General features: G+C 40.2%; 1 protein-coding gene across 2 annotated transcripts in view; it reads left to right on the top strand.

Moving 5' to 3' along the window:
• The window catches only part of PCSK1 (proprotein convertase subtilisin/kexin type 1), a 43,704-nt gene that overhangs the window by 15,425 nt on the left and 8,823 nt on the right, over positions 1-19,456 (top strand). For both annotated transcript variants that reach the window (XM_011944291.1, XM_011944292.1), the window contains 5 exons: positions 2,866-2,954; positions 6,203-6,375; positions 7,756-7,968; positions 10,424-10,524; positions 18,370-18,603. In XM_011944291.1, the coding sequence (XP_011799681.1) occupies positions 2,866-2,954; positions 6,203-6,375; positions 7,756-7,968; positions 10,424-10,524; positions 18,370-18,603 (810 nt within the window). The remainder of the gene's footprint in view (positions 1-2,865; positions 2,955-6,202; positions 6,376-7,755; positions 7,969-10,423; positions 10,525-18,369; positions 18,604-19,456) is intronic.

The raw sequence follows: 19,456 nt of genomic DNA, 5'->3' as shown, positions 1-19,456 counted from the left end.
GTGATGATAATGATGATACTGATCACAGCTTCTCATTTAGTAACTGAGGTAGACCTCCTTTCAGTGAGAAATCAACATGACAAGAATAATACCATCCGATGGGAGCAGCAGAGACAAGTCAATTTTCTGAGCCAATTCAGAATCTGCTATTTGGAAATGACATAATGAGCAATTCTCTCTCAGGATCCTCTTGACTACCAACAAAAAAGGTGGCATCCTTATCATTTATCAGAAGGTATAATAAAAAGTAGAGTTGCCTCCTAGCATGTTGTCAGACATAAATCCCTTAGGTTTGGAAAATGAATGGCCCCATTTTGTCTTGGCCTTTACAGCAATTGGAGAGGTATTATACCCCAATTCCAAGAGTATTATCTCTTCAAACTATCTGTATTGCTGTTGTTCTTTATTACCATGTAAATGAGATTAATAGAAGCTGCATTTGAATGCTACTCTGAAAGTCAAAAGAGGAATCACTAAATAATAAAAACTTAACAGTGCAGGTAATGCTCACTATTAAGCTGGCATAAATCTGTATTCAGTATTTCAACACCAATTACAGACTGTTTTTCTAGTTAAATAACAAGTGTGACAAGGATATTTTAACCAAAATAAGGGTAGTATTTAAACTATCTCGTGGAATAATTTTTAAACAAATCATTTTGTTTAAATGCCAGTTACTACCATTGTTCTAAGATAATAGAGAGTTCTTTTACTGCAGCACCTCACTTAGAAAAGGAAAAGAGCTGCAGCCTATAAAGAATGACATAGAAACACTTCTGTTTCTCTCAACATTTGGAGGTGGAACATGAGGATAAGAGGAGGAAAACATGTCAACACATATTTGTACCATGCTCTTCCTGCAGCTTTCACCAGAGAATAGTCCTCCATATACAAGGAGAGATAAATAATAGGTGCTGTCACACTGCATCATTTTTTAGGACAAAGGCACAATCCTGGGGATGTCTGTCAGCGGGTTGATTCTGTTGGCTCCGGCTGAAGACTTGCGCTGGATTCTTTTGCTGACCTGAGCCCTGTCTCCCATCCTGTAGACATGGAAATATATAAGAAGGCAATGGTAACTTCTGGAAGTACATTTCTCGGAGATGACAACTGAATTACTCCTTCTACTATAACAAAGAGCGTTAATCTATCCGCAAAGCATAAGGTGCCTTCTGTGTGTTCAGATGTGCACACTTTTCTCAGAGAATGGGTGCGGTCAGGACAGCTTCAGTTGCAAATGAAAGAATCCTAACTCAAACATTAAGTAACAAAGGGATTTAAAAAATATTCACCCAAGTGATGTTCTAGTTTCTGATGTTGCAAGATCCAAGAGCTCAAACAATATGTTCTCAGGACACTAAGAGCTCTGTTTCCATCTCTAGTGCTGCTCGCCTCCGCTTGGCACCACTTTCAATAGAATCCTGCCTGGCAGAGCAAGACCCATATGACTCACATGGAACTTAAAGCTCATGATTCCCAAGAAAGAGTAGGGTTTCTTCCCTATAATCTACATCAGTCCTTGAAAGCTGTCTGAGAGGAGGGGCCCGAAGATTGAAAAACATCACAAAAAGTCAGGAGGGCAAGTTTCCTAAAAAGGAAAATCCTAGCATACATAAAAGAAGCAGGTGTTTGCTGCATCAGGGAAGATCTTGAATTAAAGATAATTATATTGTCCTGACTTAGAATTCCTAGCCAGGATTAACATGAAGGAGCAGGAATCTTATTTTGTGGAAGAAGATCAGAAAATCATCTTTGTTACTTTAGGAAAAAGAGAAGTCAAACAACTCTTCTTGAGAGCCCAGTCAATTTAGGAATTTTATATTCCATGCTATGCTGAATTAATAGATGGCCAGTATAGTAGAACTGAAATGTGACTGGTCAAAATTATTGCCCAGAGCTAACCCTTCCTCTCTTTCACTCTATGTTGGTATATCTGGTAGACTCCTCCAAGCCACCAACAGCCTTCACACTGTTACAGGTTGTTTCCACAACAGAACAAAATCATGAAATAAATGAATTCACATTAATGTGCTTTTGGCTTACTGACCCTCCTGAGTCAGGACAGTGGTGGGAAAAGACAATTATCATCCTCAGAATTTCAGAACTGATGCTTTAATGGTGGAATTTGGTGTTTTGAAGATGCATTTTTCTTCCAAATACTCTGAAATCATAAATTACTCTCTTTGCTTAACCGCAAAACCAATCATGTTCAGGCTTCTGGCCCCAGTTAGGATTTCAGGAGCATCTTGGCTTTCCAATTAGCTGATAATGTCTTGCAAATATCTCAAGCTCCTCTTGGTACCAGATAATCTTCAGATATTTTAGTGTGCATATATTTAGAGGAAAGGAGAAGGGCTTAATAGGGACTTGTTTTATCATATCCTACTAAGGCTGATCAGGGATAATCTAATCCAAGGCAGTCTCTAGGGAGAAAAGTGAGGAGCCACTTTGCTACCAAAAAGTACAAAGCAGAAGTCATTTCTTTGAAATTGTTTCTGAATGTCAGAGTTCTTATAATTGTATCAATAGTTAACACTTACTGGGTTCTTACTATCTGCCATCCACTGTTCTAAGTGCTTTACGTATCATTTGTCATGTGACCAAGTCTTTGAGGACAAGTAACTTACCCAAGGTCACACCCTTAGTGAATGGCAGAAGCCAGAATTTGAAATCACATACTTTGGCTCTAGTACTTGTGCCCTTCATTTGAACATAAGTTTTATCTCATAGTAATCTAAAACAAAAACAAAAGCAGTAACAAGGCTGACAAAAAGTTAATATATCTATGCCCCATTAATTCATTCATATGCAAAACAAATGTTTGTTCTTCTGTATGTTTTATAATTCTTATTTTTCAATCCTCAGACATGGGACCAGATGTGCAGGAGAAATTGCCATGCAAGCAAATAATCACAAATGCGGGGTTGGAGTTGCATACAATTCCAAAGTTGGAGGTAAAACAGAGGATTGTCCCTATAGTTTGGCACTTTAATGTGAAGCTTATGTCACCCATTGTGAATGGGGGAGGGGAGCTTTTCTTTTTAACAACTGGAGGAAGAAATTAGCCCCATGCAAAAGTTGCTACAGGACCTGAATATGATTTGCAAGCAAGTCAATAGATATGGATTCCTAGAAAATGGATAGTTGAATATAGCCTATATATCTTTGCAGGAAAAAAAATGTGGAAATGCTGAATAGCATTTGAACCAAATCTAATTTTCTCTATGTTCTGATTTAGAATGGTTTGTTATAGAGTGCTTGCTGAGGAAACAGAAGGAGGAGGTAAATTTAGGCAAAGACTTTTCCTGCCTCTCAATTCTGTAGAAGTTCTTCACTTTATAGAAAAGAACAGCTTCAAAGTTTAAAAAAATATATACTTATTATATTAAGTAGCCAAATTTTATCTTTTATAGCAAGGATGTAGAATCTCTAATTGTTTTCATCAGTGTCCTTATGGGGAAACACATGGTAAGTTGCACTAGGGCAACTGTGGACATTTTAATAAAGAAACTATTTACAAGAATTAGAGAAAACCAACAAGGGGCTAAGAAGTGGTAGGCAGGTGTTACCACCTTTAGCCTTAAGAAGCAAAGGGAAGGAGAAGCCTGTAGAAAATAGAGGAAAAGCTGTTGTCACAGGAGAGAGCCACTGGATAGGCCTTGAGTACAACAATAGAGCTACTTCTAGGCAAAGGGGATCCAGGGTATAGGCACCTCATTCTCCTCTTGATTCCCACCCTCTTGCTGGTGTCTTCAGTTGGCTGAACCCAATGGAAACAGAGAGCCCATTGATGCAATCCATGTTCTAATGGAGAAGAGTGGAAAGTGGATCTGCAGGGGCCAACAGAAAAGATAAAAATTGTGTCTCCTCTTTATGCTATCCCTACCTCAGGCTTTCAGGTTATGTTATAAGCTTCAAGTTTGGTTCGGTTTTCAAAAACTATAATCACAAAAAGAATCTATTGAAGAACATGTCAATTACAATAAAACCCGATAAACTCTACATGAGTATACCTTGCATTTGGTTATGTATTCCTTTTTAGAAATCAAATAAATATACATCCTGACATGTAAAGCATCTTTCATGAATACAGGGCACTCTTACAATTTTAAGTGTCATTCCTTTTAAGTGTCATTCCTGATACTAACATCTTCAAAGTGTTCTGTTAATTTTTTTAAAAAAATGAAGGGAGAAGCACAAATTATGTAATCAGCTAGTAAAAGAATTCACTCTTTAAGTCATAATGAACTAAACAGCTATTGTTTGTGAAAGAATCATCTGATCCCTTCATTTGGTAGAGAAAGAATCAGAAGCAAGCTTCTCAAGGTAATGAAAGCTAGTTTGTGGCAGTGTAGAACTGAAACACAAGATTCCAAGCCTACTGATGTTTTCCATTACTCCATCCTTTGATGGTCTGGCCCCAGATGCATTTTTTACCAATAATCTTCATTTATTAGGCACCTGTTGTATGTCAGTGAATTACTCTACAACACACTATAGGCAGTGCATCCTGGTGGTTAACAGATTTAGGAGCTAGATTTGTAGGGTTCAAATTCTGGCTCCCGAATTTCAAGCTGTGTGGCCTTGAGCAAGTCACTATCCCTCCCTGGCCTGAATCTCTCCATTTATAAAGTGAGGAGAATTACAGCACTCACCTCAAATGGTGGTTGCAAGGTTTAGATGAGTTTATACATGTAAAGCCTGTGGTTTGGTGGCTGCACATAGACTATCATGAATGTACATGAGCTGTTTTTATCATCCCTATTTTACAGTTGAAGAAACTGAGGCACAGGGGGTTAAGTGGTTTGCCCAAGAGTCCCCAGCTAGTAAGAAGCAGAGCTGGGATTTTTTTTCCTACATGCATTTATTTATTTATTTATTTATTTATTTATTTATTTATTTATTTATTTTGAGACAGAGTCTGGCTCTGTTGCCCAGGCTGGAGTGCAGTGGTGCAATCTTAGCTCACTGCAACCTCTGCCTCCCGGGTTCAAGCATTTCTTGTGCCTTAGCTTCCTGAGTAGCTGGGATTATAGGTGTGCACCACCATGCCTGGTTAATTTTTGTATTTTTAGTAAAGATGGGGTTTCTCCATGTTGGCCAGGCTGGTCTTGAACTCCTGGCCCCAAGTGATCCACCCACCTCGGCCTCCCAAAGTGTCGGGATTACAGGCATGAGCCACTACGCCTGGCCCTAAATGCATTTTTAAGCAAATTCTTTTTCACAAATACAACTTTCACTGATCATATCAATTACTTATCATTTTACCTTTGCTCCATAGTAAACAAGTGTGAAAATCTAAGGCTGTGCACTTTATTGCATTATGAGCCTGAAGCCAGAAATAACCAGGTAGCTGCCTGTAATCTGTCCAGATTGCTTTTGCCTTCCTGGCTGTTGAATTCATAAGTCTGATGACTGGTGACAGCTTGTTGGAAAGCACGAAGAGCTACTGCACCTACGTTGTCCTGATGAAAAATGATTCCCCCTCGGGAGTGAAATCCATGGCAATGATTTCATCCTTGAGATTATTTAGAAGAAAAGGAAGCATGTTCCTTGAAAATGTTTCTTAGCAAATACATGAAAGGATGGCCTCTGGGTTATTTTTAATCAGGGCTTAGAAACAAAAGTGCTTCTTTCCCTATTTGTTAGTTTCCTGTTGTGGCTAGATCTTTTGAAGCTACATGTTTCCTGTTCAGAGTCCTTGTGTGGCACAGACTGGGCCACAGCCATTTGTGGGACAGCCATGAGCAGGTGCATCATGGGAGGGCTGCTTGGAGGGTCTTTCTAAAAGCTGGCCTGTCATTTAGTTGGGGTGGGAGGGAGGGCAAACATTTTGTAATTGTCAACAATCACTGCCACTTCCTCTCATCCAAGGATGCTGCTCCACTTCAGACTGAATGCCCAGAGGTATCGCTGAGAATAGAACCTTGAGTGGGACTCCCCCCCTAAAAAAAAATCACAGCTGCCTAAACAGTGCATAGTATTATCTCCAAAGTGCAACAAAAAAGCTTATGGGGGCAGCGACATGTTCCTTCCTTCTGTGGTGTCAGTAGCTGGGTTACAGAAATTGGGGACATCTAGTAGTTACCTGGTTCTTGACTCTTAAAGTCCTTTAAAAATACAAATAGTAAGAGTATTGGGCTTTTGTCCATGTACATACTGACATCAACCTTTGTGTGTGCTTGTTTATTTTGTTTCTCAGGCATAAGAATGCTGGATGGCATTGTGACGGATGCTATTGAGGCCAGTTCAATTGGATTCAATCCTGGACACGTGGATATTTATAGTGCAAGCTGGGGCCCTAATGATGATGGGAAAACTGTGGAGGGGCCTGGCCGGCTAGCCCAGAAGGCTTTTGAATATGGTGTCAAACAGGTAAGACGCTTGACATAGACCCATATGAAATGAAACCTGACCATCTGGATATGGGGAGAAGAAAAGAACACTTAGGTTACATGGAAAAACATTGTTGTAGATATCTTAACAAAGTCCTTTACAATTTTACATGCAGTTAGAGAGCCAAATCATTCTTCAGAGGGATGAGAGTTAAGGCTTAAGAAAGTTTTCCCTATTTGTGGCCAGGCATGGTCACTCACGTCTATAATCCCAACAGTTTGGGAGGCGAAGGGAGGCAGATCACTTGAGGCCAGGCATTTGAGACCAGCCTGGCCAACATGGAGAAACCCCACCTCTACTAAAAACACAAAGATTAGCCAGGTGTAACTAGGTTGCACTCTTCTGCAACCTAGTTTAGACAGTAAAACCATGGTCTCAACTTAGATGCTTATAGTGCCAGCTACTCGGGAGGATGAGACACAAGAATTGCTTGCACCCCTGAAGGCGGAGGTTGCAGTGAGCTGAGATTACACCGCTGCACTCCAGCCTGGGTGACAGAGTGAGACCCTTCCTCAAAAATAAAAATAAATAAGTAAAATGAATTTTCCCTATTTGGGTCTGAGGTTGAATGGAAATGTATTACTTTTAGCATATTTATTTTAAAAGTACTTGTGGACATTTCTTTCTCCTTACTCATTTTTCTGCTGCTTTTGGGTTTTTACACTAGTAAAAAAAATACCCAGGCTTCTTCCAAGTGCTCTGGAAATGCTTTTCAAATATAGAAATGTGCTGCCTTCTGCTCTGCATGTGCCTGTTGAATACCCGTGCCTTGGTGGGGTTGCTCTGTCACTTGGGTTTACTGTATTCTTGCACAGATTCTAAAGCCTTGTGCTCCACAAGATGAAACAAAAGTAGAAACTCTGGAGAGCACAAATTGAAAAATCATAGAAAGGGCGGCTTTGACGAGTTCCATTCAATTGAAGAGTCCCTTTTAATGCAGCTGCAAGGCAGATCTGAATAATTCCTAATTTTGTTATTCTATCAGTCAGCCAGAAGATTGAAGCAGAAAGAAAGAGAGGAAGTTCAAAGATTCAAGTGCAGTGACATAAACCAAGAGAAGGGTGGAAAAATATGAGCAAGTGCAAAACCCTAGATTATGAATCTGCATAAGAATGAAAAGCGTGTGCTCAGCCCTACCTCAGGAGGGCCCAGAGACTGGCAGGGCCAGGGTCCAGTGGCTTATCATACACAGCCTTGTGAGATTTCCAACATTGAAGCCAAAAGATCTGGAATTGAAAATAGATCCCAAAAGGCTGCCTCTGAGAATTTCACACACATAGTTGTTGGGGGTTTTATTGGGATATAACAGTGACCCCAATAGATGATAACAGATGATATGCATTCTGGCTTTTCCTTTAGGGGAGACAGGGGAAGGGGTCCATCTTCGTCTGGGCTTCGGGAAACGGGGGGCGTCAGGGAGATAATTGTGACTGTGACGGCTACACAGACAGCATCTACACCATCTCCATCAGCAGTGCCTCCCAGCAAGGCCTATCCCCCTGGTACGCTGAGAAGTGCTCCTCCACACTGGCCACCTCTTACAGCAGCGGGGATTACACCGACCAGAGAATCGTATGTTGCTTTTGTCTAATTCTCTCTGCTTAGGTAGGAGAGCGTGGCATGCATGCAAAATGATTCCCTTAACTGACCTTTGGTACGATTGATTCGCTTAAGCTTGATGTCTCAGTTGGGGAGACTCACACTTACTCGCCTGAAAGGCTGGCATCCATCAGAAAGTTTTCTCTCCAGGGATAATGACACTTCTGCCAAGATGATCTTCCCCTCTGTCATTTTTAAACCCAGCCTTGAGCAGCCACCAAACCTGTCATTACACACAGCCAAGACTCCAAATGTCTTTTCTGCTTGTCTGATGCCTCCCTGGAAATAGTCTTAAAGGAGATTTCACCGTTTTAGGGGCCTTATCACCCTTGTACTTGCTGATCCTTTAATAGCAGTCATATAGTCTGACTTGGCCTGTAGCAGATGATAAAAATACAGAGTCTATACCACCTATGTCTCCTAAGAATGGATGACCCACAGGAAAATAGCAGTTTCAGTGTCCCCTGAGGTGAGCTGCTCAGCATCTGGGTAAGCAGCTCAGGGAGGTTGTATGCTCAGAGAGCTCCTCCAGCCCAGGCTTGCCTGTGCCTTTGCTTCCATGAGTCAGATGGCCAAGGGCAATTATTGGATTTCCCTTCAAGGGCATGATGATGGAGGGGCATTTAGGGGCTTTGAGAACAAAGGGAGGCACTTTTAATTTAAAAATGTGAAGCCCCCAATTTAACTCCTGACACAGAAAGCACCAACTAGCTAAAGTGTCTAGATCCTATCTCAATGAAATAGCAGGTCATGATCTAATTAGAGGGTGGGTGAACCCTATAATAATGACCTCAGAATGCATGCAAGATTCCTATTAATGGCATCTCAACAAAATTGTCAGCGTGAATATCTTCTTCATACAGAATCACTTCTGCAACCTAGTTTAGACAGTAAAGCTGTGGTCTCAACTTAGAAGTTTGGGCCTGCTTCTCATGAGCATCTCTTCAGCTACTCAAGTAATGGACAGTGACATTCTACCCAGGGGTTTTTATGGCAGGCATATCTTATAGGTTTTGAAAGGGGCATATCAGACATCTGCCCCACTTGTCTTCAGAGTCCCTGACTGTTGTCATTTCCCCGGGTATCCAGAGCTGCCTTTAGAAAACAGCCTGTTAGGCATTTCAGAATCACCATTTCATAGACTGTTCCTTATCTAGAGTACCCTGCACTGAAGCAGAAGAAAGATTTTCTATCTTGGTAAAACTCCCTCCGTAAGAAAGCCAGCCTTAGGAGAGACAGCTGGTGGATTCTATTTGAGACAGCCTCAGTAACATAACCTTTTTCTTACGCAAACCTTTTCCTCAGCATAGTCATCTCTGGGGGCTTGCTTGCGTCAACAGGTAAAAAGGGCAACCTTGCTTCCGCAGCCCTCTGAGGAGCGGAGCCATCATAACTTGAGAAATTCAGCAACTCCAAGCAGGAAGCCAATGGAGGTGATAATAGAACAAATTATTTTTTTACACCTCCCTCCCACACATCGAAATATCGAGCTAGAACTTCAGTGCTGGAGCCTGGGTGGGTGTCTTGTTAGTAATCCCTTGGCCCAACCAGCAGCGCCATGGTCCTTATGGCAGACAGGAAGTCTTTTTAGTCTCTTCCCTTCATCTCAGCAATCTCTTCATTACCCTAAAGTTAGCTGGGGTAGTTCCTTACTTACAAGAAAATTATGTAAAACTATTTTCACAGAGAACATCTCAGTTAAGTCTCAGCATATGAGTCAGAAAATATAAATCATATTTTACAAATGGGGAGCCAAATGACTTGCCCAAGGACAAATCTATTAAGTAGCAGTTAGAGAATTCGAACCCAGAACTAAGTCCAGCACACTTTTCATTTTAAGGACCCACCATTTTCCTCAAAGTGCAAATGTGGACACCAATTCACAGGTATCAAATCTAGTTCAACAGTGAGTGCAAACTACATACTAAGCATTTTTTGTGCAAGTAGTTCAAATGGCTAAGACCAGGATGGCTTTATATCCTTGTGCTGAAGAGGCAGCCAAAAGTCAATCTGAAGGCAAAAGGGAATTTTGTATGAGACAGAATTTCTAAATATGCCAGACCAAACACAATGGACCTGATGATTAATGGGCCAGCATGATTCACAGTGATTTTTGAAACTTTGTTTTTTATAGACAGCATTTCGTTTGGGAATCTCAGAAAAGAAAATATTCATAGTGGGAGTACTTCATCCCCAGAAAAGGCATCTTGCTGCCAGAATTATAGAGGAGTTGCATATAGAGGAGAGTGAACTGAAATATCAGCAGATGGCAAACATCCGCCTGTGGTATAGAGGAGAAAGTAGGCAATCGAATCAGCTGAGTTTCCTGGTCATAGCAGATGCAGCCTTTGGTACAGTTAACCCCCAAGACAGGCTCACACTCCTCACGTGTTCTCCCTGCCTTTCTCTCCTTCCTGATGTCATCCAGACGAGTGCTGACCTGCACAATGACTGCACGGAGACGCACACGGGCACCTCTGCCTCTGCACCTCTGGCTGCTGGCATCTTCGCTTTGGCCCTGGAAGCAAAGTAAGGCCTGGAAAGCTTCTAATCACCTTTACAAACATTGATTCTCCTTCTTTTTAATAACACTTTTTTTTTTTTCTGAATACATGGTTACAGAAGAAATTTTGGAATACTGCAAATAAAGACAAGCTCTTTCCTGCCACTTTGAGGTCACTTAACCGTAATTAACATCTCAATGTAGATTTAACACACACACATCTTACAAAATTGGGATCTTAATATAGACATTATCTTGTAATCTGTTTTTAAAACCCATTCTACAATATATTAAATGTACTTTCTCCTGTCTAAGTCAATATTCTTTGACCTTTAAAACTTATGCTGTCCCTCAAATCTTCTTCCCACTCAGCTGCAATGCCTTTTGTTTACTCTCTTCCAGCAGGATTTTGTTTAAATAGTTTCCAGTGGGCAGTATTAGGAACAAGTTTAAAAAACTCGTTTCTTTGAATATATAAGCCTAGTCCTGGAGCTGATATAACCACATCAGGAGACATGAGATTTAAAGGCAGGATTTTTATGTTTTCATAGTGTTCCACTGTATAAATGTAAATTTTGTTAAAGTCATCTAATCATGCTTAAACACCATTGTCAGTAAATATTAGTTGTCATCTTTGATAATTTCCTCAGGATAAACACTCAGAATTGGAATTTCTGGGTCAAAGGGCAAGCATGTTTTCATGATTTTGATACATATTGACAAGATGCTGCCTTGAAAGACTGTACCATTTTATATTCCCTCCAGGAATATATGTGTGAAAGTGCCAGTTTCCAAAACCCTTGTTAAAACTATTTTTATTATCTTTTAAAATATTTGCTATTTTGATAGGTGAAAACAGTATCTCATTTTAATATGCTTGTATTTAATTACTAATGAAGCTCAATATTTCATACCATTCAGCTCTTTGTCTTCTGGGGTTGCTTCTTTATGGCCTTAGTTTTGTTTTATGGCCTTTGTTCACAAAAGTTAGATGCTTTATAAGTTTGACATTTACCTTTTAATTTGTTTCTGTGTAATTTTTAATGAAATGTAGTTAATATGTATGTAGTTGTGTTTGTCAGTCTGTTTCTTCAAGGCTTTTTCCTTTGCTTTTATGCTCAGAAAAAGTTTCACAACCCCAAATTAGATAAACATTTATTTATATATCTTTTATTATGGTTTATTTACCATATTTAAATTCTAAATCCCTCTGGAATTTATTTTAGTGTATGATGTTAAAAAAAGATTTAACTTTTTTTTCCTCATAATTACCCAATAGTCCAATACTTAACACAAAGGAAAAAATTGAACTGTCTCACACTGCACATCACAGCTTTTTATGTGTCCTCATTCCTGCTTTCTGATGTGTGGTGACAGTGAATCTTGAAATGTCAAGTCAGGTGCTATGGTTGCATGTTAGAAGAAGTGATTAAACTTGTAAATTACTATTATCCTTCCTAATAAGGAGATTATCCTAGAATAAATTACATATTCTCTAGAGAGAGAACAAAGCAGTGTCCTTATGTCATGTTCAGTAGACTCAGTTCGCAATAACAGAAGGGAGGAACATCTTGGCCTTTGCCATGAGTGGCAAGGCCCCGAGGTTGTTGAGCCTTTGTCCTGGAGAGTCCGTTTATCTCTCGGATCCCTGGGGCTTCCTATGGAGATGGGGTATATTCCTGGGTATTTCGGCTATGAGATGGCCACAGTGGCTAAGCAAGAGAAGTCTAGCAAGGCTCTTACCAAGAGTCCACCTACCTGGAGGGGCTGGCAAGATGTTTGGTAAGGGAAGAAGTACATTCAGGTGCTCAATTAGAAATAGATATTGGGCTTTCCAGGAAAGCTATGTTCAGAATCTAAGTTCACTTATAATAGGAAGTAGATGGAAAAAAGCCAAAAACTATTAACGCAAGCTGAGACTGGAATCAGCAGATCCAAATTAACTTGGAGAAATAATTGTCCAAGCAGTGAAAATTGCAAGGAATACCTGGCTTCAAGTTCTAGCTCTACCACTAGCTATGTGGCCTTAGGCAAGTTAATTTACTTGTGGGGTTCAGTCTTTCCATCTATAAAATGAAGGGGTCAAACCAGATCGTTTTTTACAAACTTCTTCTCTTGCTAAGATTCTCAGAATTGAGATTGAAAATGTCAGCCTGTATAGGTAATCCAACGTGAATTGTTGGGGTCAGTGATGAGGGGTCTGGACTGGAAGAAAATAGGGTCCTGTGGATTATAGGATCCTATGCAACAGACTTATTATATTTAAGATTTCAAAATATAGACTGCAATCCCTGGGAGCTGTTAAAAGAAAGCAATCTTAAAATTTTACGCCTAAAGCCTTTATTCTCTATACAACACCTGTGAGATGTATGTAAATATAATTAGCCATGCCTGGCCCATCCTTGTATAGTGACCAATATAGTAGAAATATCCATCTGCTGAACAGATGTAATGTCAATTTAATGTAAGAGCTGAAGTTATAAAAGTGCAATCCTTGGTTTCTAAAACCTCAAGTCTTCTTTTTCTGTATAGTACAAAATGATCCTATACAGAAAATAATCATTCCCTTTCTTTTTCTTTTGGAGACAGAGTCTCACTCCATCACCCAGGCTGGAGTGCAGTGGCATGATCTCGGCTCACTGCAACCTCCACCCCTCAGGTTCAAGAAATTCTCATGCCTCGGCCTCCCAAGTAGCTGGGTTTACAGGCATGTGCCACTACGCCTGGCTAATTTGATCCTTCTTTTTTCTATATAGGAGAAAATGATCTAGGAATGATATAGCCTCATTAATCTCAGTCTCTGATGGATAGTCTCTAAAGCAGGGGTTTCATTTCTGTGAAACACTCAGATGGGTTCCAAGGGGTCCATGAATCTCTTTGCAACTAAATGCAGAATTGCTTATAAATGTGTATATGCCATATTTCTGCGGAATGGCTTATAGGTTTCACCAGATCCTCAGTGTTCATGATTTAAAGATATTAAGAGTCTATGATCTCCCAGGTGCATATCATAAGAATTTAATTCCCTTCATTTTGATTCGATTCATCAGTAAGATAGATATGACTGATCTATCTTAACATTTATATCCTTACTGCCAAGGTACATAGAGATTATTAAGATTTCTGTTCTCAATTGAACATTTTTTTGAACTCTATTCAATTGTCTATACCGAAGCTGAATGCCAGAATTTCTAGACATGTGACCAAGCTTTATCCCAAGGCACTCAAGAATGAGAAAATCATTTAATCATGTGCCATCCCATAGGAACAACTATGGAGACTGAAAAGCCCTTGCCTAAACTTATCAAAACTAATGGCATCCAATATTAATTGGGTTCTTACTATAGACCAGACACAGCTGGCCTCTTTGTATACAGTATTAATTATAACCCTTACAACATTCTTATGACATAGAAATTACTAATTTCACCTATAAATGGAAACAAAAATAAGGTTTAGAGAGGTTGAGATATATAACCAAGATCCCACAAAGAAATTCAAACTCAAGTCTCTCTGATTGCAAAACTTGTGCTATCAGCAACCACACCTTGTAGCCTCCCACAGCCCTGGGAGGGAGAGGCAATGTTGAATGGCAGCCTATCATCCCCTCAAATAAAGGAGGGTTTGGAAGATTGAGGCTGATAAATGAACACGCATTTATGAGTTTCTCATAAGTTTTCTGTCACAAGCAGACTACTCAATATGCTGTGTTCAATGTTATATAGCCAGAGTGCTGGAGAATTGGAGGAGAAAAGGAAAGGAGAAGGAATGGTTGCTGGCTGAAATATGCACAAAGAAATATTTTCCTTCCCAAAGCAATGTTTCTCAAGCACCAGCACACAGAATCACTGCCTGGGGAGTTTATTCAACATGCAGGTTCCCAGGTCCTTTTGCTGGCAACTATTCAGACCTTGTATCTGCCTAGAAGTTTCTGGTATGCAACCTAGGAATTCCTTTTTTAACAAATCTCCCAGGCACTTTTTAATGCTAGTAATACCTTAGCCAAGTTGAGAAACAAATGCTATAAAGAGTTACTTTTACCACTATGTTTTCCTACAACCTCATCAACCTGTGTTTGTGTAGAAATCCATTAGGGTAGTTAGTAAGTGTATCTTGAAGATAAATATACTAAGAAAGAAAGGAATTATTTGTGTAAATGTTTGTGGCACTATTATTATTATGTAGTGAGTGTACCTAAGAAAGCTTGTAGAAAATAGCCTCAGCCTCTTGAGGAGAAATCAAAAGAACCCGAATAATTTTTAATAGGTGAGGAAAATTCTGAAGTGAACCATTGAATCCCTTCACACCTTTGGAAATATTAAATGAACAAATGAGCCAAACTTCTGGTTTTATTAAAGCCTGGAGAAAGAGAAATGGACTTTCAATGCTACATGAAACCTTTGGAAAAAAATCACAACAACAAATTCTTGACTTAGTAGGTTGTGAAATGTTAGAAAGTCCAAGTTAGAAAATTTTTTAGATCTGGGTTAATTTAGGTATGATTAGAGATTGAACCAGATAGCTCTTAAGACTTTTCACTCTGGAATTTTTTCTCCAAATTACATTATCTACATCTCTTCTAATGAGAAGGAATGCTTAATTCAGTGTTTAATTCCATACCCTTATTTTCTGTAAACATATCTTTGATTAGCAACTCAATGCAGTGTTTAAAAATTTAATTATTGTGGATGTCATTGATCACAAATTAACAAGGGAAGGCTGTCAGGAATGAGGTGCACTGTTGTTAGCAGCTCCTTTCCATTCATGAAATACAAGCACACGAATGAAGAATAACTTTGTTAGAAAAATAGGTTTTTCTAATTGCATGACAATGAAGCTCCTTAATATTTTGCAAAGACTAGATAAAGGAAAATTTTAAAACAATAAAACCTGCAACTACATATAAAATAAATGCTCAGCTACAGAAATCTAGGACGTGTGTGCTATATATGATAATCATTGATTATCAGCACCTTGTCTTAAGCCTCCTCAATATGCTTCCTCCTTCCTGCCTCCACACATGCACCTGCACACATTGATGATCCAAATGGAAAACTGGTGTGTTGCCCATTGACTGCCTTGATAAGAGGTTTTGCCTAAAACTCCTTTTAAAAGACTGGAAGGGCCGGGCACTGTGGCTCAAGCCTGTAATCCCAGCACTTTGGGAGGCTGAGATAGGCGGCCGAGGTCAGGAGATCGAGACCATCCTGGCTAATACAGTGAAACCCCATCTCTACTAAAAAAAAAAATACAAAAAACTAGCCGGGCGAGGTGGTGGGCGCCTGTAGTCCCAGCTACTTGGGAGGCTGAGGCAGGAGAATGGCGTGAACCCGGGAGGCAGAGCTTGCAGTGAGCTGACATCCGGCCACTGCACTCCAGCCTGGGTGACAGAGCAAGACTCCGTCTCAAAAAAATAAAAAATAATAAAAAAAAAAAAGACTGGAAGGAAGCAAGCATTTCAATAAAATGCCCTATTCTATTTACAAGTGTACCAGATGATTATAAGGCAAGCATTCTGGGACTCACTGAGGATCCTTAAAACTGGTATCCTTCCAAGGCCTCTGTCAGTCACTCTCTGGGGTAAAGTGGTATGTTTGTCGGGACCTCAGCTCAGGTGAGCTGAGCTGTCAGGTATGGAGTAGCCTATTAATGCAACAAGCCAAAAATGAAAGCATTGAGCCTTTAGTCACTTACTGCTATGATATAAGCAAGAGTCTGAAACTGGAGAAAACACTGACTCGCCCTGTTCCTGGCATACTGGTTAAGTGGCTCAGCACGGACATGAGGGTCATCTCACTGTTGAGGGAGTCCTGAACAAAAGACTCTGGCAATTTTATGGACTCTGAGATGTGAGCCAGAGAGAGACCAAGAGAGTACGGGAGTGGAGAAGCACCAGGCACTGAGTCCCAGTGAAGAAAGTGTCTGGATGTTTCCCCTTCTCTATCCACGAGGAGGCCTGACCGAGGGACCTAGAAAGACTCTCACCAGCTAGGAATATCAATATGGAAAGAACATGAGGGGCCAGGGGGCCTGCGGCCTTCATGGGAAGTCCTCTCAGAGGCTGTGAGCCACCAGCTGTGCACTGTGTCTACGTGGGGAGGGCAGCTTCCCCGTGTGTCATGCCAGGTAAAACCTTTGAAATCACCTATGGTCAGGCCTGAAAAATCACACACAGTTTTTAACTAGCAGCCAGACTCTTCAGTGTTTAGGAATGTCTACTGCCTCTTTCTTGTCACAAGGGATTACTGAGCCAGTACATGATGGGCTCTGGGGAGAAGGCAGCAAAGTGAGCCAGACTCCCCTGATGATTGTTCTCCAACCAAGTGCTGAGACAGGAACCTTGAGGAGTAAAAACTGGGGCATCTACTTATTACATAATGCTTGATTGGCTTCAGGGAACAATACAGGTCTCAAAGTCAAGGAAAAGTTTCAGAATCTGACTGATGACTGGGAGCAATATGTTTTAAAATTATATTTGGGGCTAGTTAGCACTTAGGCATGTTCGGTCTCTGAACCAACCATATCTTCTTAGCATATACCCTGTGCCCAGCATTCTTCTGGGTGTTACACATCAGAGAACAAGATAGATAAAGATCTCACCACTTCTCATGGTTAAATTAGAACCAGGGAGACAGACATTAATAAAACACAGTACAAATGAGTTTCCCGCATGTTAGAAGCCTATAACTGCAATGGAAGGAGAACATGCACATATAGCAGAATAAGAGAGCTTGGGAGCACGTAGGAGAGTGGAAATTTTAAATATGTTGATCAAGGAAGGCCTCCTCATAGTATAATAGATCCAACAATCCCTTATATCTCTGATTTATCTTTAGAGTGTTCTAAATTAATCTTACTAAGACTTATGATTTTAGTATTTCCTTGCTCAAAAATTCTCCCTGATTCCCATTGCCCAAAGGATAAAGTATAAACTCCCTTTCTGGCATGCAAGGTTCTCATCCCTCTGGCTCGGTACTCCTCACTGCCTCTCCCCTGCCCCAGCAAACTAGGCTGTCATCTGGCCACACCTGTGCTGTCCCATTTTGGTGCCTTTGCTCTAGTGGCCTTCTTCTCTATCTCCACTTCTCAACACTCTACCCGCTGTCAAAGTCCACCTCAAATATTTCTCCCCCACATAGTTTTCCTAGATCCTTCTATTCTATGGAAGTTCTTTCTACTCTATACTCCCGCAACACATTAAGCCATGGATATAGCACTCACCAGATAGAATTATAAAAAGACTTAATTATTTTTACTGGATTGTAAACTTCTTAAAGACAAGAACCCCATCCTTGAATATCCCTACAGTATTAGCACAGTGCCTTGCAAGAATGAGCACAAATAGCTAAGAGTTTCTTGACACTTTTGATAAGAAAAAGGCCATACATGTTTACAGCAGGTAGCCAGTCTGTGTCTTTAACATCTCACTCTTCCTAAGAAGGAAGTCAAGGCCTCATCCGTGGGTTCATAATGCTGAAAGTGCTAAGGCTTTTAATGGACAGAATGAGGCTGGAGGGCATAAAGAAAGTGTTACCATTATAAAATGTTTGCTCAGTTAAATGGAAGTAATTAGAAATTAAGGACAAAGTTTTATACTTCTATATTGCTGAGGACTGAATTTTACTCATAGTAAAAGCTTATATGCTATGGAGAGAAGTCATAACTTACATGTTACAGGGAGAAGTTTTCAGCACTGTATTTTGAATTCTGAATGAAAAGATGTATAAACAGTAATAGACCCTAGAATAATATAACTACAATAGCAAAATGCACTTCATAATCCCTGAATGGAGATGCTTATTGTTAGCACTTGCTTTTGCAAGGAAACTTCATTTCTCTCTGAAAGACACTTTGGGTCACTTCCCCTCCAGCCCAAATCTCACCTGGCGAGATATGCAGCACCTGGTTGTCTGGACCTCTGAGTATGACCCACTGGCCAATAACCCTGGATGGAAAAAGAATGGAGCAGGCTTGATGGTGAATAGTCGATTTGGATTTGGCTTGCTAAATGCCAAAGCTCTGGTGGATTTAGCTGATCCCAGGACTTGGAGGAGTGTGCCTGAGAAGAAAGAGTGTGTTGTAAAGGACAACGACTTTGAGCCCAGGTAAATATCTCCTGGAATTTTAAACACGTGTGTGCTCGTGGCACAATTTCATTACTGTGTTTGCCATTCTGCCTGTTTTTTCTTGTACTTACCCTTCTGAAGTAGATGGAGGTGGAGTTTTCTAGTGTTCTCTGTAGGTCTCCATGGGGATTCACTGGGAGACCAAAGCTCTAGAAACCATGTTAACACATTTGCATTTTCCTCTTGTAGTCCACCTACCACACAGCACCCAGTCTAAGATGCATCATTGTTTCATTGTCAATTAAACTGTGATCAACCAACCATCAGCTTTAAGATTCATTCTAAATTCAATGTTTAACTATTTTTTAAAATGCATCTTAGGGTTGATGAAATGCAGTACTTGCCAACCAGTTTTACCCAAAATCTGCTTGCAAAATCACCTTGCTTCATGCCACAGTACTGTGTGATTCATGGGTTTTCTTCCATGAAGGATTCTTTGTCATACACTTACATAGACTCCCTCTCGCACACCACATCTTGTCACAGAAGAAATTTCTGCTATGAGTGTTTTGTAATTTCTATCAAGGCAATAAAAATAATACTGAAGACCTGCTCACACAAAATATCCAAGGATGGGAGACTTGGGGCATACTTCAGAAAGCGTTCTAGATAAAATTTTTTTCTTAAGTGGGTCTCTTTGATGGGTCTACAATAAATCTGCCTGAATTTGACTCCACAGCAAATAGCATTGTATTTAAGTATTAGTGTCCCTTACCATTTTCTTTGCATTAAATTAATGTATACCTAATTCTGAATTGGGTTCTACACATCACAGGGAGTGACAAAAAGCTTAGTTGATCTAGTCAAGATTGACGTGTACAGATATGCATAA

Source organism: Colobus angolensis, unplaced genomic scaffold (assembly GCF_000951035.1).
Source record: "Colobus angolensis palliatus isolate OR3802 unplaced genomic scaffold, Cang.pa_1.0 Scaffold23, whole genome shotgun sequence".
Lineage (NCBI taxonomy): Eukaryota > Metazoa > Chordata > Mammalia > Primates > Cercopithecidae > Colobus > Colobus angolensis.
Note: the sequence above shows the minus strand (reverse complement) of the source record. Positions and strands in the feature narration are given on the sequence as shown.